Genomic DNA, 16,771 nt, shown 5'->3' with positions numbered 1-16,771 from the left:
GGGGGGGGGGGGGGGAAGGGGAGGGGAGCGCTTCCCTCCCTTTCATTGAGCCAAACATTGTCTTATTTCGTTTTTTAAAAAAAGGGGTAAAGTTGTATAATAACAACAGTCCTTAATCACATATCATAAGATACTGCAATGTTTGGAAGATCAGAATAGCAAGGAAGATTGAATGAACTTTGAAGAAATTAATATCTGGCAATTCATATAGAATTGATATATTTGCTCTCTGACCATCAGGTGCATGCTACATGATTAATGTATCAGTTGGTCAATTTATGAACATTCAAGAAATCAACATTTGAATGCTGTTGATAATTGAGATGGTCACCGATATTAAAAAGCCTATTCAAAAGTGGAGGTACATGATCAATTATCCAAAAAAAAAAAAAGAGAAAAGATGTACAACATGATTATGGGGGTCACCATGAATTTTCAGTTATTTATCAAATTGCTGAAGTCAATATCGCACGTTATCCATTGGGCAATACAATGAACAACCTTTTGAGCACTTAAGCATTAGCCCATTCTAGTTGTCTAAGAGCTAACTATATACGGAGCTCCAATTCAAATTAAAATATCCTTACAATTGCACAGCAATACTCATTTTTGTAACACCTCTCCATAGAACAATAAAATAAAAGACTCCAAAAGGTTAGAACAAGCAAAAACTGGGAGCAACCTGATTGAGTAAATGAATGACGGCAGCAGCATCTTCAGGTTTGTGGTCAATTAGGAAACCCTACAAACAAAACCAAATCTTGTTAATGTAGAGCTCAAAGACCACATCTGTCCCTGTCTCCAGTGCTTGGATTAGATTTCCCGAAAGCAAAAAATGTTAAATAGTAGGTGCAGGTTCATCATGTTGCACTTGCAAGCAATTAGAAAGCAGACAGGAGTTTCATAATAATCGTCAAGAAATATGTCAAAGGAGTTGCCCAATCATCTTTTACATTGATGCTGCATTTCACCATTATCCAACCCGCTCTAAGGGTGTCAAAAACTACAAAGGCTCAGTGGGGAAATACTTCTCTAAAACTGTAGATCAACCATGTATTGAACTTAATAGCAGGCCCTTATATCAGCAAGTTTGTTACATAACTATTGCTGCCTACTTTCAATTGAATCTCAGAAGAGTAAAAAGAGAAGGTGCTACTATTCAGATCAGAGAGATCCAGACACACATTCTTTCGGCAGGTTAGTGACAATGGTGTTAGATGCAAGAAGCCACAAAAAGATGTGTCAAGTCCTCAATATTTTTTAAACCACTCTCTAGTAGACTATATGCCACAAATATTTATCCCCTTCAAGGTAATTCAGTTCTGAGCTGAAACAAGATAAGGAGGCAGGTAAAGAAAATAAAAATAAATCAGAACTAAGAAAATGAATTACCTTAGCACATGAAAGTCCACTTCCAAGAGTATGTTCCTTCATGATTTCTGATCGAATCTTCTCAATTTTCCACAAAGCATCCACATCTCCTACAGAGAAGCAAATGCAGTCAACATTAGTGTGCCAAAGATGCAGCAAGCTTTAGTGCTCGTGTGGAAACTATTATGCACAACAACTGAAGCAACTAAGAATTCACCCTATTACTTGGTTCTATTATGAAACTTACCATCAACCACTATCGTACTCGAGCAACAAATTAGAAGATTGTGACATAAAGTTCTATCTCTTTTGAAAAGTTCTTTTTTTGATTGATTATCTGTAGAAACGTTCTAAATAGGAGAAAAGGAAGAACTAGTACCTATTTTTGAGGAAAACTCCATCCAAGTGTCGAAGGAAGTCTTCCGGAGCTTCACTCCTGCCTTGACAAATCTTTTACCATACTTGCACATCAAATCCCAATTATCAGTTTGGGAGCAAATGCTGCAGTAAACCATTACAACAAGTAAAGAGATACTTCAAGATGAAGTTTACAAGGAAAACTTAAGCAGCAGCTTGGAGTTCAGACATGACAGAGCAATAATAAAACTGCTTTTACTTTTTTCCCTATCATTAAAGGGAAGTTCAGTGATATCCAGCATCAAGAACATGTAGCAATTTATGTACAGGAGGTAGCATCACTACCTATGTTGCTCAGACTCTCCAAAATGACGCCGCACCCATATTGGATTCTTACAAAATTAACTACTTTTGAAGGATCCGACACACACCCCTCAGACATTATTTTAAGAGTCCGAGTAAGATAGACCACTACATGTAGTGTAATGAGATCAAAAAGTCTATCATGGCCTGTGTTCATTACAACTGCCATGTTTCACCAGAAATATAGAAGAGAAATGCATTTGTATTTAATGCTAATTACAGATTCAGATTGCTTTCAAAGATTCTAGCAGTTCATTCCTTCCAGATGCTCTCCATGAACCACCAGTCATGTGAAGCACTCCACCTTCAAAGGGACTTGGTTTTATTCAAATGCACTTCCAAGGCCAATCAGGGATGGATGCACTAGAGTTGCTTAAGTACTGATTGCAACCTCTAACAGTGAGCCTCCCTTTTGAATCACCTTTACACAGAAGAAAATCAGTTTTGATGTTAAAGGAATGCATCTTTGCAGCTGTAACAGCAACAAAAACACACTGCTCAGTTCCCAGTCATTGGAACCACGCCCAAAATTAAAGTTCCAGCCATGTCCATTCCAAAAGACAGAGATAGCAACATCCTAGATTTGTGGAATGCTGAAAAGAACGGGGTGCTGCTCCATTTAGGTTGAATGTCCAAGGAAAAGACCCCTCCAGGAAAATATCCTTATTCCATTTCAGCATGCAGAAAGGAATTGGAATGAAAGAAATCCCAATGTTCTCTAATATGTCTCCAGGATCCATAGGGGCGATGATGATAAGATTGTTTGGTGGTCCATGAGTTAAGGCACCCATATTTTACTGCAATAATTGTTCTCCATAATAATGCCTCTTGCTGACTAAACTTACAAAGCCATTTGTGCAGTAAACTGGAATTCTGAGTCAACAAATTCTTTTCTCCAAGGCCCCCTACTCTCCTATCCGTAACAACTTCCTCTCATCTTACCAGGTTGAATGCTCTCTATTCCCTTGCCACAAGAAGTCATAGTCTTTTTACCACAAAAACAGGTAAGGAAAATAGGGACATAGTATAAGCAGGCAATCAAGTACGCTGTTAATTAGAACTAGCCTTCCAACAAGCGAGAGATACTTTCACTTCAAACACAGAAACTTTGTCTCACACTTCCCCAAGATATCATCCCAAACTGCTGCTGCTTTTGCTTTAACACCAAGAGGAAGGCCCAACATAGCTTAATAGCACTTTGTAGAAACTTCCAATTAAACTTATCAGCTATAATACTTTTATTCTTGGCTCTATTCTTTGGATTAAAGCAATGAAGCAAACATTGAGGCTTTTTGGGACTTGCCTTGAGTGTGAAAATGACTGAGGGCGCTGACAAGATTGAACTTAATAGAACCCCAACTTCTGTAAAATTCCATTTTGAAACCATCCAGCCCCAACACTTTGTCTCCGTTGCAATCTTTGATCAACCCAAGATCTCTGCTTGGTCAAAGGGACTTTTCATCCACTGACTTTCCTCCTCTAAAATATATCCTCATGTTCATGCAGGTCTCCAATGATCTGAGGCACTATAGAGGGGGCTCATAAAACCTCAAGATTTCACTGTTTATTCGCTCTTCTTTTAAAACTATTCCATATGATTCCACCTTCTCTATGTAGTCGTAACTTTTGTGTGTGTTTGTTAGCTTATGAAAAGACTTGGTGTTTTTATCACTGCTCAACCCTTAATCACCTCAAATTTCAGCCGCGATGAGATCTCTCAAAATTTGGCAATTTCCTCTGATTCCCTGGAATGTTCAGCTTTTAGTAGCATTGCTTCATCATTAAGCTCCATATGTTCTGTTTCTATGTCAAAGAGATGCAACTTCCTCACAATTTCAGACTGTTGTTAGGGATGGGATGAGGCGGGGGCTAAGTGGGTTACAGCACTTGCAGGGAGGAGTGAGTTTAAATATTTTTTAAAAATATTAAGAGGGGTGGGTTTGCAAGTTGGGAATATAGACTGTAATATCCCACCACTTTTCAAAATAATCATCAGGTGTTCGCCGGTACTGATGCAAAGGAAGTCTGATGCAAAAGCTGACTTCAGACGAAGCTATCCAAACATATGTAATTTAGACACTGTTTTACCTAATCAGACGAACCTCCTGTTTTGCTTGGTTAGTGTGCAAAAGGGCCTGCTTAACACATAAAGTGCTTCAGAAGAAAGGCAGACAGATATGCTCAAGATGCTTTATGTGTAATCAATATTCAGAAGTTAATAGTCATGTATTCCTTCATTGCAAAGAAGCTACAAGTCTATGGAACATGTGTTCTTGGTGTATGTTGGGTAGTTCCAAAGTCCACTAAGGATTTGCTTTATAGCTGGAAGGAGATAGGAAGAAGGGAGTCTAATGAAGATCCATGGGAGTTAATCCCAGCCAGCATTTGGTGGTCCCTATGGAAAGAAAGGAACGGAAGATGCTTTGTGGAGAAGAGAAACAACATCCAGAAAATTAGAATGAATTGTCTGTATCTTTTTTGGTGTAAACAATATATGATGGCGGAAATAGAACTTTTTGTTGACTTCATAGGTAATTTGTGATCTCTGATGAGATTGCAAGTGACCTATGCTCATCATTTATTAGATGATGAGCCTTTTGAGAATACACAGCTACCTTTATCTCAAAAGAATTGACACCATTAAGAAGAATTTGCACTATTAAATCACTTCAAATAATTATGTTATAGATAATTATATAAAAATAAAATAGATAACCTACTATAATAGGTAAAATTACAGTATACTGTAAGCAGGGTAGACACAACTTTAACTTGATGGATTTGACTTTTTCAAGAGACAATGATAAAAAAGAACTTTATGAATTTCATTTTTAATATCAAACTCAGTTGAAAAAAAGAACAAAATTAAGTGGGCGAGGTGAAAACAGAATTTTCATCTACGCGATTCGGCGCGTTTTGGAGTCTTAGTGAATTTGGCCTGCAACTGCACTGTGCCACGCTGATTTCCATCCCTACCTGTTGTTACTCAACTTACACAAACCTAGACTAATTCCACAAAGTACCTACTATCTCCCACTAGCATAGGTACCGGTAACTCTGTCCACCAAGTGTTGTCAAAGGCGCATTAAGCCCTGAAGCAAGGCTCAAAATATGTTGAACGCTTCACCTCGCTTAATGTGTGCTTCAATGTCGTCATCAAAGTTCTTAGGCATACTTTTGATTGCCAATGAGCCTCTTCTGAAGAGGCGACACTAAACAATTGATATTTATTAAACTTTATCGTAAAAAAATCAATTTCATTGTTCATATATTTGTCATTCATGCTTATAATTATTATAATTATTAGTAACATATATAATTGCATTTTTTTCTCCCATAGCACCTTTTTTCATTAAAGCTCACATTTTATTTGCACTTTGCGCTTAAAGACCCAACTGACTTTAGAGATTTTTGCTTTTGATAACACGGTGTCCGCGAAGGAACGATAGATGGGAACAAATCGCCAACCACAAGTGAAGTTTGAACTTGAGATGCCATTGGTTCTCAACCAACTTCAATTACCAGTAGACCACATTGTTCGGTGTTATGAAGATATATATGGTTTCAGTGCAACCCATGTATTGACTTGTAATAAACATATATGTTACCTTCTCAAAAAAAAATATCTACAAAATTTCAGCAAAAAATTAGATTATACCACAAGGCCATTAAATAGGAAATTACCCTTTAATTGCCCAACATACATGTTATGATCAAAACAAGTAGAAGAAAGCATCTAAATGCCTTTGGTCTGTAGGATTCAATTTCATTGCTGAAGACCAAAATAAAATCACTTGAGCACACTACTTGTCTCCAAATAAGAAATTAAATCTTCTTTGTAGAGCAATATTACTTTAGCTATTAAAACATTATCCAGTGTGATGCATGCCCTAGCATACCAAAAGTCAGTTACTGCATGACCCTTACATAAGACCACATCTATTGATAAATCACGCTTCAGAACAATTTGTATATCTACCATCCTATCAGCTCAAAACTCTAGGACGGAAGTTAGGGACAACTCTGAAGTGTGCAAAAATTGAGGACTATCCTACTTGATATCGAAAAGCACATTTATATTATGCTCTCATGATTTTTAATGAAGTAGAGAAGGTACTTCTGTCTCTATCACTCCATGGGTGCAATCCAACTGAAACCAAATGCAATATAACATGAAATTCCAGAATTTGCTCGACCTCAATAAAGAGGATAAAAGCATGAACGTTATAGTACAGATAATGTTAATGTTAATTAACGGACCATCAGAACTTAAAAATTAAGCACCAACATCAAATAGAAATCAATCTTTTTCGCAAAGCAGTAAACACAAACCTCTATAAGCTTAAGGGTTCCTACTTCCTCTCAGTGTGTTCAAGAGATGATTTTTTAAAATGACGAAGAAATCCGTCTGGAGCTAGCCCTTTGGGCCATCCGCAGCCTCCGGAACTTAGGGATGATGGACCCGCCCCTCTACCCTCTCCACTTAAAGGCTGGATTTAGTTATCCTGGCCCAGAGCTCAAACTTGTGACCCTAAGACACAAAGGGTAACTTTGTATTCACAAAAACTCATCATCCAAGAAATGATGAGGAAGAATCTAACACCCATCAAAGGTATGGGAATTACTCCAAGAGGACTGCAAAGTAGAAGAACTTTACCAGTTACCTATGAAGTCCACTAGTGCTACTTTATCCCCCAACTCTTGTTTACACCAATCTGTCAAACTTTGCCAATTGAGCTAATCTCTAGGGACTTCAAGACATGACTAATTATGTGTATAATCAGTAGAAAAAATGGCATTGACAATTTTCCAGATATTATGGTCCTCAGATTACAGAAATATAGAAAAACCATGCTGGTAAAGAACAATGGGAGTGACAGAAAATTACATTTTCAAACAAAAAGATAGGAGCACCACAAAATTAATTAAAAAAGAAAAAAAAATGCACGAAGAGAAGGAGAAGAGGAGGAGATACTCGGAAACGGTATATATTGGATTTGTACCTGAAGACTATATCTGCAGTTCCAGGCTGCAGGATCAAGTCATTTTTCTTCACCAGATTCATAATTTCTACCAAGAGTTTAACATTATTATGCTGTTTAGCAAATAACTGCAGTCATACAAAACCAATTTTTTTAATGGCATAATCATTATACACATATAATACATCTTGAAGCCAAAGTTGAACCCAAATTACCAGTAAATGGTGCGCAGATCCAATGTTAGGAGTCAGTCCATATACACTATGCTTCCACAACACCTTCTTACCTGAATACAAGGTGAAGCTTTAATATTCTCAACAAGCTTTTTGTTAACACCAATACTTGAAAATTCAGTTTAACAATCTATCAGTCCATTCATATACCAATAAAATAATCAAATACATGTTATAATTCTAGTACTCTTTTTATCTCATTTATGGACCTACTAAGTTATTTGTCTTTTGAAAGATTTAACTCTTGGAATAACTTACATGTCATCCCAACAGGAATTACAATCCAAAGATGGTCAATTTTTCCCTTTGAAAGTTTTATAACCACAAACTGAACTTAAAACCTGAACATGTTTAAGTGTATTCCTAGCTGAAATTTCTCACGCACAAAAATATGGATTTTAACCAGAAGTTGACAAACTTATTGTTTATTTAGCTGGGATGAGCAAGTGTAGCAGAGCCAAAGCAACAAGATGAGATGCATTTCTGGTTTCAGTCCAAAAGACTACCTTCTTTATAGATATTAACAAGTTTGCACTACAAAAGATGGCAACTATTATATAAGCTTAAATACAGAAGAAATACCAAAAGAGAAGTCTCAAGTAGGTTGCAATTCTTGTGAACATAACAAAAGATTTTGAGCAATAATGATACATCTGATACCATACCCAAATCAATGGCACCAACACGTACGCATGCCTTAGTAATTTCCTGGCAGAGAGCACAGTTGAAATTTTCATGGATACGGAGATTAGAAAGTCTCTGCACTCAAACATAAACCACGTACTACTTACCATTAGATGTGCAAATCATCAAGGACCTCATATTCATAAGTTATTAGTAAGATAAAAAAAACTAACAAATATCCGAAGTCTCTGCAATATGTCGAATAAGAGATTAGCATCTTGACGGTTCGCACAACTTTGTATTAGGGACCACAACCAGGCATTGGGCGGAGCACTTCTTTGATCCACGACAGACTTCAGTATCTTGTCACACAATTCCTTCACAGATTCTGCTTTAAAATTATGATTCAGAAATAAATTAAATCAAACTACTCAAAACCAAACAGAAGACAACTATCACCTGTAACGCTACTTTCAACTGTCCCTGCTTCCGTAGAAAATGATGCCCTGAGCATCACAGAGCATTTCTGACACCGACATACATTTCCCTGAAGATTGCATTCTTTTTTCATATAATTTCCATAAATCGTACCTGATTATTCAAAATACTGTTGTTAGGATACCGGTAAGTCAAATCTGTCATTCTTTAAGCTGGAAAAAATAGCAACTTTACTAGCGTCCAAGTGCAAAATCACAAGACAAACCAAATGCACAAAACATAATGAAGTTGTCATTTTTACCGTGTTTTCTTCCAGAATATATCAAATTGCAGAAGAAAAACAGATAGATATAGGATTAAAGGAAAAACTCAAAGTGAAGATGGAATATTACCAGAGTTAAAGTAACCACGCCATTGAGAAGAAGATTGAATATCTTCAGGAGATAAAACACGCGACACTGAGTTGAACAAAATCGGAGAGGACGAGCGTCTCAAAACCCTAGCAAGTTGGTGAACCTTCAAAACCCCTTGCATTTTTTCTGTAAACCCTCACAGTGACCAAAGACTGATTGTATGAAACCGGACTATTTAATTTTTACCCATTATGTTCAATTTTTTGCTTCTGTTGTGAACTTATCGGTGCTTCGTAGATATATTTTTTTAAAAAAAAAAAAAATTTAAAAAAAAAATCTTTAATAAAATTTGTATCTTAATAAGAAAATTTATATTTATACTTTACATAATTACCTATCAATTTTATGTTAAAAGGGAAAAACGTACTCTCTTCACGGAAAACTTTTTTGTCTAATTTTGACACAGAAGTGTGTATTTTTTATCTTAAATTCAAATATATCTCTTTTAATACATATTCTTTTACATTAGATAGGATTTGTTTCAACATGTCTGTTTTGTTGCTCAAGTTATTACTCAAGGTATTTTTATTTTTTCAAATTTTTATAATGGCTAGATGTCTTCTTCTTGTGTTATCGATTTTATCTTTTCAATTCCTTATTGTAACGTGTCTTCCTTTGGTGATATCAATATATGCATGTCTTCCTCATATATTATCAAAGAGATGTATGCATTACTCTGTTTATATTCTTCATCTATGATCTACCATTTACACATCAAAGTTCATATCTTCGTGTGTGTGTATATATATATATATATAAATATATACACACACACGAAGATATGAACTTTGATGTGTAAATGGTAGATCATAGATATATATATATATACTACTAAAAACAATTAAAAATGACGGAAGAAAAAGTAATGGACGGTGTCGCTCGAAAAAGCAACGTCATTAGCCACACTATTCGTTGCTTTTTAATAAAAATAATTTTAAAAAACATTCAAAAAGCAACGCACGACATCGCTTAGTTAGTCGCTTCTTTTCACGAATTTTTGCGTCAAATATATATATAATGAATAATTAATTATTTATATAGATAACGACGCAGTCCATCGCTTTCCATTAAAAATAATTATTTATTAATTTAAAAAAAGTCATATTGTCCGTCGTTTTTTCTTAATTTAAATTCTTTAATTATTTTTTATATAAGCGAAGGACAACATCTTTATATCTGTCGTTATTTGGTAAAAGAAATTGGTCAAATATTTTAAGAAAGCGACAGAAGATATCTCTTAGTCCGTCGCTTTTTGGTCAAAATGTTGGTCAAAATTTTTTTAAAAACAGTAACAGATATGAAGTCCGTTGATTTTTTTAAAATATCTGCTAGTGCAGATCGGGATTTTCCCCATTTCTCCATATCTCTCTCTTCTATTCACTCTCTCTTCCTCTCTCTCGACGAAGTGACGCGGCGAAGCGATGCCGGCGCCGACCACGCCTCCCGTCGCCCCTGCCCACTACCGACCCCCACCCGGATTCACTGTTCTTATCTCCTTTAATTCAAGGTTAGGGTTTATAGTTTCATTTTCAATTTTTTAATTTGAGTGCTGAATTTGTTAATTAGGTTATTGAATTAGTATTTTGTTGATTGTTAGTTAATCAGTTAGTGAATGATTTAGGGTTTTTGATTTTGTTAATTAGTATTGAATTTGTTTTTTTATTGAATATTGCTTTAAGTTTGATAGATTAATTGTTAGTTTGAATTAATGATTATTTGATTGTTAGTTTGTGTTTCTTGATTGTGAATTGAAAATTTTAATGTTAGGGTTAGTTTGAATTGAGATACTTTAGGATTTGTTTGAATTTCGATATTTCTTGAGTTAATTAGTTTGATTTTGGAATTGTACGTAAAATTAGTTTGAATTATTATTGAGATATTTAGGACTAATAGTTTGAATTTGGGATTAGGAATCGATAGCTTGTTTGAATTTAGGATTTTAGCACTAGTTAGATTTTGGAATTTTAGGACTAGTTTGAATTTGTGATTTTAAGAGTAATTTGATTTTTGAATTTAGGACTAGTTTGAATTATTATTGCGATTGTAGGACTACTAATAGTTTGAATTTGGGACTTTAACACTTAATTTTTATTCTTATTAGAACTTGAAATTAGAATTTGAAGTTGAACTTAGACTTGAACTTGAAATTAGAACTTGAACTTGAACCACTTAATTAGATTGAATATATAACTAATTAATTTTAGAAATTAGCTATGAACTTGAATTGAAAACTTGAACTTATTAAAACTTGAATGTGTGTGTGTGTGTGTGTATATATATATATATATAACTAATATTAGAACTTTTCGTGCTAGGTAACTGAGGAAGCTCAACATCTAAAGAAGTTGATACAAGACTATATTGTTTCTTTCATCAAAGTAGGAGATAAGGTTGGTACTTCTAAATTTCTAAAGTTCAATTATATTTGTTTTCAATAATGTCTTTGTGTCCATCTAGTATATTGATATTTTGCTTTAACTTTGTGATATTTTATTTGTGTCAATCGAGTGTTTGTTTAGCATAAGTACCAACACTATTTTATCCTATTGATGACAAAATTGATTTTCTTGCAAGATCAATTTGTGTCCATCTAGTGTTGATGTTAAGCTTTAGTTTAGAAATATGTTTGTTTAGCATAAGTATCAACACTAGTTGATCATATTGATGACAAAATTGATTTTCTTGCAAGATAGATTTGTGTCATCTAGTGTTGACACTTAGCTTTAAAACTAAACTAGTTAAAGTTAAAAAGTTGTTAAGCTGTTTAAATGAGTTAAAATAAATAATGTAGTTTAGTTGGTGGATTCAGTTTTTGTATGTCAAAACTAAACTAGTTAAAGTTGTCAAGTTGTTTAAATAAGTTGGAATAAATAATGTGATTAAGTTGGTGGATTTAGTTGTTGTAATTAAGTCAATACTAAACTAGTTAAAGTTAAAAAATTGTTAAATTGTTTAAATAAGTTAAAATAAATAATGTGATGTAGTCGGTAGATTTATTTGTTCAAATTAAGTCAAAACTAAACTAGCTAAAATTGTTAACTATTTCAATAAGTTAGAAAAAATAAGTTAAAACTAAGTTAGAAAAATAATGTGATTTAGTTGGTGAATTTAGTTGTTGTATTAAGTCAAAATTAAACTAGTTAAAGTTGTTAAGTTGTTTAAATAAGTTAAAATAAATAATGTGATTTAGTTGTTGGAATTAACTCAATACTGAAATAGTTAAAGTTAAAAAATTGTTAAGTCGTTTAAATAAGTTAGAACAAATAATGTGATTCAGTTGGTGGATTTAGTTGTTGTATTAAGTCAAAATTAAACTAATTAAAGTTGTTTGAATAAGTTAGAATAAATAATGTGATTTGGTTGGTAGATTTAGTTGTTAGAATTAATTCAATACTATACTAGTTAAAGTTAAAAAATTGTTAAGTTGTTTAAATAAGTTAAAATAAATAATGTGGTTTAGTTTGTAGACTTAGTTATTGGAATTAAGTCAAAACTAAACTAGTTTAAATTGTTAACTATTTCAATAAGTTAGAAAAAATAAGTTAAAACTAAGATAGAGAAAATAATGTGATTTAGTTGGTGAATTTAGTTGTTGGGATTAAGTCAAAACTAATTGAATATCTATATTTTTATAGATGGATCATCGCCTGTGGATGTATAATATGCATTATGAAATCGGTGCTGGTTTGAAACCTGAGCTTATTGATGATGTTAGAAATTTTATCAAACATACAATGACATTTGACATTTTCAAGAACAATGTATTGGTTAGGTATCCTTGTAGTGCATGTAAGTGCTTAAAGTTTTTTGAACTATATAAAGTTATGGTTCATTTGTAATGTAACGAATTTTAGCCTAGATATTTTGTATGGATGATCATGGTTGAAAATGATGGATTGGATGGTATGTTTTATAATTTGATGCTTGTGGATGTATATAATATGATTGCACCACATGGCCAAATTAGGGTTGAACAAGTTAGGGTTGAACATGATAGGGTTCATGAAATGATCAATGATGCTATCGAGGTTCAAGGTGGAATATAACCGGACAATATTTTGATGAAGCTCTTAATGAAGAGGCTAGACGTTTTTATGATCAATTAGAAGAGTCTAATCGTCCACTATGTGAAGGGAGTCCGCATTCTGCCTTGTCAGTTACGGTTAGATTAATGAATATTAGATCAGATTGGAATGTTCTTAATGCGGGTATGAACTCAATGGTTGATCTTTTGGGTGAACTAGTTAATCCAGAGCTTAAAATACCGAAGAACTTCTATTAGGCAAAATGTTTGGTGTCCAAGTTAGGATTGTCATATGATATAATTCATTTTTGTGTTAATGGTTGCATGTTGTTTTACAAGACTGATAGTGAATTAGAAAATTGTATGTTTTATGGACATGCTCGTTATAAGAGGACTCCGGCTGAAAAGATGGTCCAGTTCAGGCGATGCATTATCTACCTCTCATTCCTAGGTTAAAGAGGTTGTTTGCATCAATAAGGTCTGCCCCACATATGAGATGTCATCGTGAATATAGAAGGTCGTCGGTGTCTTATCTCATCCAACTGATGGTGAAGCATGGAAATATTTTGATAATTTATATCCTGATTTTTCTAGTGAACCAAGAAATGTTAGATTGGGGTTGTGTTTATATGGATTTACACCATTCTCTAATGCAACTTCACCTTATATTTATGTTGGTCGGTACTTCTTACTCCGTATAATCTTCTTCGTGAAATGTACATGACCATTCCTTATATCTTTAAGTTGTGTTATTCTAGGTCCCCGTAATTCAAAAATGTTGATTGATATCTATCTACAACCATTGATAGATGAGCTCAAGCAATTGTGGTTAATATGAAGGCGTTTTGACTTATGATATATAAACTAAGCAGAAATTTGTTACGTGTGCTTCTTTAATAGAGTATTAATGATCTTTCTGCATACAAGATGTTTTCTGGTTGGATGACAACTGGAAAGCTGGCATATCCGTATTGCATAGAAAATATATAACGCATTCACTTTAAAGCATGGCGAAAAAAATACATGGTTTGATTGTCATCGTCAGTTTTTACCAATGGACCATGAGTTTAGAAAGATGAAAAATGCATTTAAAAAAAATAAGATTGAAAGTGACTCCCTACCTTCATTACTCACAGGGCATCAAATTTGGGAGAGAGATTCTCAATTACCTAAAGTTACAAAAGCTTCACTTTCTATACTTCCTGGATATGGTGTTGTACATAATTGGACCAAACAAAACATATTTTGGAAGTTACAGTATTGGAAGGACAATTTGCTATGACATAATATTGATGTGATGCACATTAAAAAAATTAATTTGACAATTTGTTTAACACAATGATGAATGTTAAGGGTAAGACAAAAGACAATCCAAAAGCCAGAATGGACTTAAAAGAATATTATAGGAGAAAGGAGTTATGGCTGCAGGAATTACCTAATGGTAGAATAGTTAAGAGCAAAGTCAACTTTTCATTAAGATTGGATGAGAAACGTGAAATTTGTGAGTGGATTAAAAATTTAAGGATGTCGAAGGGCTATTCTTCTGTAACATCTCAGAATTTGAAATAACTAAAAATAAGCTAAGAAACCAAGAATAATCATTTTTGGATATAAATAGGGAAATCTGGAAAATTTACTAATTTAAAAAGTGAGTTTTGATCATTTCCAAACGGCCATAACTCCCAGCTCAGGAGGATTTGGGGTGAGTTCTTTATATGGTTGAAAAAGCCCTGTGAAGATATTTCCAACGGCACCAAGTTCGCGCATTTTTGATGTCATATAAGGGCGATATGCCTTTCGGAAGTTGGGTTGTTGGACTGAGGAAAGTCCAATTCGGATTTTAGTAAGGGTAAAGTAGTCTTTTCACCCTAATATTACCTAATCTATTTTAAGGGTTTATTAGGGGTAAAAATCAAGTTCCAATTCAGTTTTAGAAAAGTTGAGAATGCTTAGGGCTTGGGAAGAAGACAGAAGAGTAGAGGAAGATCAAGAATTCTTCAAGAACGCTAAGAGATTCTAGTGGAATTCGTCGGGGGTGATCCCTATTCAGGTATGCAAGATCTTTCTATGGGGATTAGTTCATCCACACACCAATATGTTTAATTCAACAAGGTTTGTATTGATTAAATGGTGAATATTGAAGTTCTTGATGAACAATTGTTGAAATCTTGTTAGTAGAATCATAGTGTACCTATAGTGGTTTGTGATTCATATTTCTGGGTTGTTTTACGAGTCTCAACTATTGGGTATTGAGGATATTAGTGATCCTAAGTGTTTGGGGGAATATCCATGGAAGTTTGAGAGGCTTAAGGTTGAATATCGGAGAAGAAAAGTCGGAAAACCCATCTGACAGGCCCTGGGGCGCGCGCCTACCAGAGCCCCTCAGGACAGGCTCTATCTGTCAGGCTCTGGCGCGCCGCGCCAGCCATAGCGCCTGAGGACAGTCTCGGTCCGTTAGGCTGTGGAGCCCCGCGCCTCTCAGAACGCCAGGGTCACCTGGAGTTCCCATTTCTTCCCCATCTTTTCGTACTAGTTTCTAGGTGATGTACCTATCATTCTCGGAGTTGATTCCAACACTCTAAAGTACATATAAACATAATGAAATCATCCATAAACATGAGATCATGATCCTTGAATCCATAGTTCAATTCAAGGAAAGTAAAGATCAAAGTCAAAGAAGTTAAGGGTCAAATGTAAAAGTTAAGAAGCAAGTCAAAGTAAGTTTTTAAAGAATTTTAGAGTCTTAAACAAACATTGTAACTTTGTTTTAAGGCTCAATCTATAAGTTGAGCAAAGGGTATAGATTTAAGTTGAAATTCCTCTCTTCAATAGTATACGGGGACTAAGTATTTGTAACGACATGCAAGTACCCCCTAGAAGTTAAGGAGAACCCTTGGATCGTCACAAGGCGTATTTGACTCCTTGGGATCTTGTACAAGCCCTTTAACTATCATTCATTGCATAAAACATGAAAAGTAGTGCGAAATTAAAACTTTTCACGATATTTAATGTAAAAAAGAAATTCTTTCATAAACACTAGGCAAATCTCATTGTCACAAGCCAACTAAAGACACAACATAATATCTTAGGGACACGACCCTTTACATTGAATAGGAATACATCATAAGTCTTTAAATAAAGAAACTAAGAAAATAGGACTATGCCCTCGGATATATGATGACATACTTTATCTTAAGAGAGTAGATTCCCAAGCTTCGTCTTCAAATGTTCAAAAGCCTCCAACCTATACTTATTATAGAAAATTATGGGGTTAGTACAAATAATGTACTAAGTATGGCATATGCAAAAACATGCAAAAAGGGACATTTTAGTAAAATAAGCTTTCATGCCAAATAAGTAAAACATTCATGAATATAAGAGTAAAACAACATAAACATCATCATTTAACACTTAGAGAAGGATTTCCATAATTTTAACAAAAAGAGACACTTTACAGTAAGCTTTTCAAAATTTACAGTAAGCTCTTGAAACATTACAGTGAACCAAATTAACTCCAATACAGTGGACATCCAAGGTCAAGCCAAGAGGAAATGAACTCATTTCCGTAGGAGTTTCCCTAGCTAAGGTATCCTAAAAATCACCAAGGTAAGACATGAAGGAAACACACATACACCTCCTTTAATACACACCTAGGTGATCCCCCAAGACTACCCTTTCTAGGCTTACTCACCTCGGGAGAACAAGTGCCCACTCAATGACAAGACATTATAAGAACACCCAAACAACACACCAAGACTTCCTTTTCAGAATGCCTACTTAGTGCAATGAGTAGATGGCGTCCCATTCCACCACCTACCCTAAGTAGTACACTTTTTTAGAAGACTTAACTCATTCAATTCATATAAGACTAACCAAGACTCCCCTTTCGGAATACCTACCTAGTGCAATGAATAGATGACGTCCCATTCCACTACCTACCCTAGGTAGTACACTCCTTTAGAAGAC

At 34.5% G+C, this 16,771-nt stretch overlaps 1 protein-coding gene across 1 annotated transcript in view; it reads right to left on the bottom strand.

The window, feature by feature from the left end:
- LOC107024091 overlaps nt 1-8,984 on the bottom strand; it is a 12,026-nt gene extending 3,042 nt beyond the window's left edge. Inside the window, exons 1-9 of the mRNA XM_015224982.2 lie at nt 8,761-8,984; nt 8,390-8,521; nt 8,164-8,318; nt 7,972-8,065; nt 7,289-7,359; nt 7,095-7,201; nt 1,751-1,872; nt 1,393-1,481; nt 683-742 (exon numbers count right to left, since the gene is read on the bottom strand). Of these exons, the coding sequence (XP_015080468.1) occupies nt 683-742; nt 1,393-1,481; nt 1,751-1,872; nt 7,095-7,201; nt 7,289-7,359; nt 7,972-8,065; nt 8,164-8,318; nt 8,390-8,521; nt 8,761-8,902 (972 nt within the window). The 5' untranslated portion in view covers nt 8,903-8,984. The remainder of the gene's footprint in view (nt 1-682; nt 743-1,392; nt 1,482-1,750; nt 1,873-7,094; nt 7,202-7,288; nt 7,360-7,971; nt 8,066-8,163; nt 8,319-8,389; nt 8,522-8,760) is intronic.
- Between the last annotated feature and the right edge of the window lie 7,787 nt (nt 8,985-16,771).

The sequence above is a fragment of the Solanum pennellii genome, chromosome 7, assembly GCF_001406875.1.
Source record: "Solanum pennellii chromosome 7, SPENNV200".
Classification (NCBI taxonomy): domain Eukaryota; kingdom Viridiplantae; phylum Streptophyta; class Magnoliopsida; order Solanales; family Solanaceae; genus Solanum; species Solanum pennellii.
Note: the sequence above shows the minus strand (reverse complement) of the source record. Positions and strands in the feature narration are given on the sequence as shown.